The sequence below is a fragment of the Salvelinus sp. IW2-2015 genome, unplaced genomic scaffold (genome assembly GCF_002910315.2).
Source record: "Salvelinus sp. IW2-2015 unplaced genomic scaffold, ASM291031v2 Un_scaffold2682, whole genome shotgun sequence".
NCBI lineage: Eukaryota > Metazoa > Chordata > Actinopteri > Salmoniformes > Salmonidae > Salvelinus > Salvelinus sp. IW2-2015.
Window position 1 is genome coordinate 68,072 of NW_019943988.1, and position 2,633 is coordinate 70,704.

The 2,633-nt window shown below is 46.4% G+C and overlaps 1 protein-coding gene across 1 annotated transcript in view; it reads left to right on the plus strand.

Moving 5' to 3' along the window:
• The first annotated feature begins 240 nt into the window (after positions 1-240).
• rab38b (RAB38b, member of RAS oncogene family) overlaps positions 241-2,633 on the plus strand; it is a 20,796-nt gene continuing 18,403 nt past the window's right edge. Inside the window, exons 1-2 of the mRNA XM_024141715.2 lie at positions 241-447; positions 650-815. Of these exons, the coding sequence (XP_023997483.2) occupies positions 415-447; positions 650-815 (199 nt within the window). The 5' untranslated portion in view covers positions 241-414. The remainder of the gene's footprint in view (positions 448-649; positions 816-2,633) is intronic.

A 2,633-nucleotide genomic window follows, 5' to 3' on the forward strand; every position in this document is an offset into this window, starting at 1 on the left:
AGGCCCGTAATGGCAGCCAAGTCACAGAGACCCGTGTGTTGTTGGTTTAAAACCAAGATGATGTTCGTTTACAATGGCGGGGTCCCCGTGACGCAGGAACATGACAACTAACTGAATGTGGCTCTCAGCGAGCTTCCTATCGTGTGTCCCCGCTCCGCCCGGTGGCATCGGGAGGAGAGACCCGGGAGCTGCTGCTGGGTCACAGTGTTCCCCAGATTGTGTGTGTGTGTGTGTGTGTGTGTGCTTCCGAGCAGAGCAGAGAGGAGAGGAGAGGACAGAAGAAAGGGAACTGCTATTTAAAACGAAATTTAGAACCAAACACACCTTTTCCGTCTTAACATATTATTAAACTACGGGGTGAACAGTACCTTCAACCTGACCAACCAACGACTTCCTCTGGCATCCGCCGCCGGGATGCAGAACCCCGGGAAGGAACACCTGTACAAGGTAACCTCATATTTATATCTTCCATGTATTTATTAAGTTATTATGATAAGATAGATATTTTGAATTAAATGTCTTATGATTTAGACCTATAGTGGAGAATGACGGGTGATGTCTCGTAATGTTGTGCTCCGACAATTTCTAATGATTTCTAATTTGAGAATGATGATAATGATGTGGGGTCTGCTTGTGTTCTCTGTTCCAGGTGTTGGTGATCGGGGACTTGGGTGTAGGGAAGACCTCCATCATTAAGCGGTATGTCCATCAGACGTACTCCACCAACTACCGCGCCACCATTGGCGTGGATTTCGCCCTGAAGGTCCTGAACTGGGACTCTGAGACCGTACGGCTACAACTTTGGGACATCGCCGGTAGGATAGACAGCTCCTTAATCTAGCGCTACTAAGTAATCACGCTTCTTAAATCAACTTCTGTTATACTGTCTGCCTCTCTATCAATTAAAGCTGCCACCATTAATTAGAACACATATTTATCCAAACCTTTTTTTGTCAACTTCGTTCATACCGGAAAAAGTTATTTACATGGTTAACGGCTGTTGGGCCTTATTGGGTTGGGGTTAGAAACTCTTGTTATTCACAACACCACATCTGATTGGGGGAAACTCTTGTTATTCTATTTGAAGCACTGAGAAACCATTGAGAATGATGTTGAATGACTGTCTGTAATATATTATATCTGTAATATAATATAAAACAATGGACAGATGGGAATGATAATGTACGCTACATGGTCAACAGTATGTGGACACCCCTTCAAATGAGTGGATTTAGCTTTTTCAGCCACACCAATTGCTCACAGGTGTATAAAATTGAGGACACAGCCATGCAATCTCCATAGACAAACACTGGCAGTAAAATGGCCTTACTGAAGAGCTCAGTGACTTTCAAGGTGGAAAGCTCCAGCGCTTCACAATAACACCTTTCCAACAAGTCAGCTCGTCAAATGTCTGCCTTGCTAGAGCTGCCCTGGTCAACTGTGCTGTTATGCTGTTATGTGAAGTGGAAACATCTAGGAGCAGCAACGGCTCTGCCGCGAAGTGGCAGGCCACACAAGCTCACAGAACGGGACCACACGTAGTGCGTAGAAATCGACTGTCCTCGGTTGCAACACTTACTACAGAGTTCCAAACTTTCTCTGGAAGCAACGCCAGCACAAGAACGGTTCGTCGGGAGCTTCGTGATATGGGTTTCCATGGCCGAGCAGCCGCACACAAGCCTAAGAACACCACTCTGGAGAAGTGGAAACGAGATCTGTGGAGTGATGAATCACTCTTCACCATCTGGCAGTCCGACGGACAAATCTGGGTTTGGCGGATGCCAGGAGAACGGTACATGCCCAAATGCGTAGTGCCAACTGTAAAGTTTGGTGGATGAGGAATAATGGTCTGGGGCTGTTTCTCATGGTCCGGGCCCCTTAGTTCCAGTGAAGAGAAATCTTAACTCTACTGCATACAATGACATTCTAGACAATTCTGTGCTTCCAACTTTGTGGCAACAGTTTGGGGAAGGCCCTTTCCTGTTTTTGCATGACAATCCCCCCGTAAACAAAACTAGGTCCATACAGAAAAGGTTTGTCAAGATCGGTGTGGAAGAACTTGACTGGCCTGCTCAGAGCCCTGACCTCAACCCCATCCAACACCATTGGGATGAATTGGAATGCCGACTGTGAGCCAGGCCTTATCGCCCAACATCAGTGCCCGACCTCACTAATGCTCTTGTGACTGAATGGAAGCAAGTCCCCACAGCAATGTTCCAACATCTAGTGGAAAGCCTTCCCAGAAGAGTGGAGGCTGTTATAGCAGCAATGTTCCAACATCTAGTGGAAAGCCTTCCCAGAGAAACAACATGTTACATATTAAGATGCAGCAACTCCACATTTCATATGCAGGTTTTTTGGCTCTCTTCTTGTGTCTTAATACACCGTGTTACAGCCTCCACTCTTCTGGGAAGGCTTTCCACTAGATGTTGGAACATTGCTGCATAACAGCCTCCACTCTTCTGGGAAGGCTTTCCACTAGATGTTGGAACATTGCTGCTATAACAGCCTCCACTCTTCTGGGAAGGCTTTCACTAGATGTTTGGAACATTGCTGCTATAACAGCCTCCACTCTTCTGGGAAGGCTTTCGCACTAGATGTTTGAACATTGCTCTATACACGCTCCACTCTTC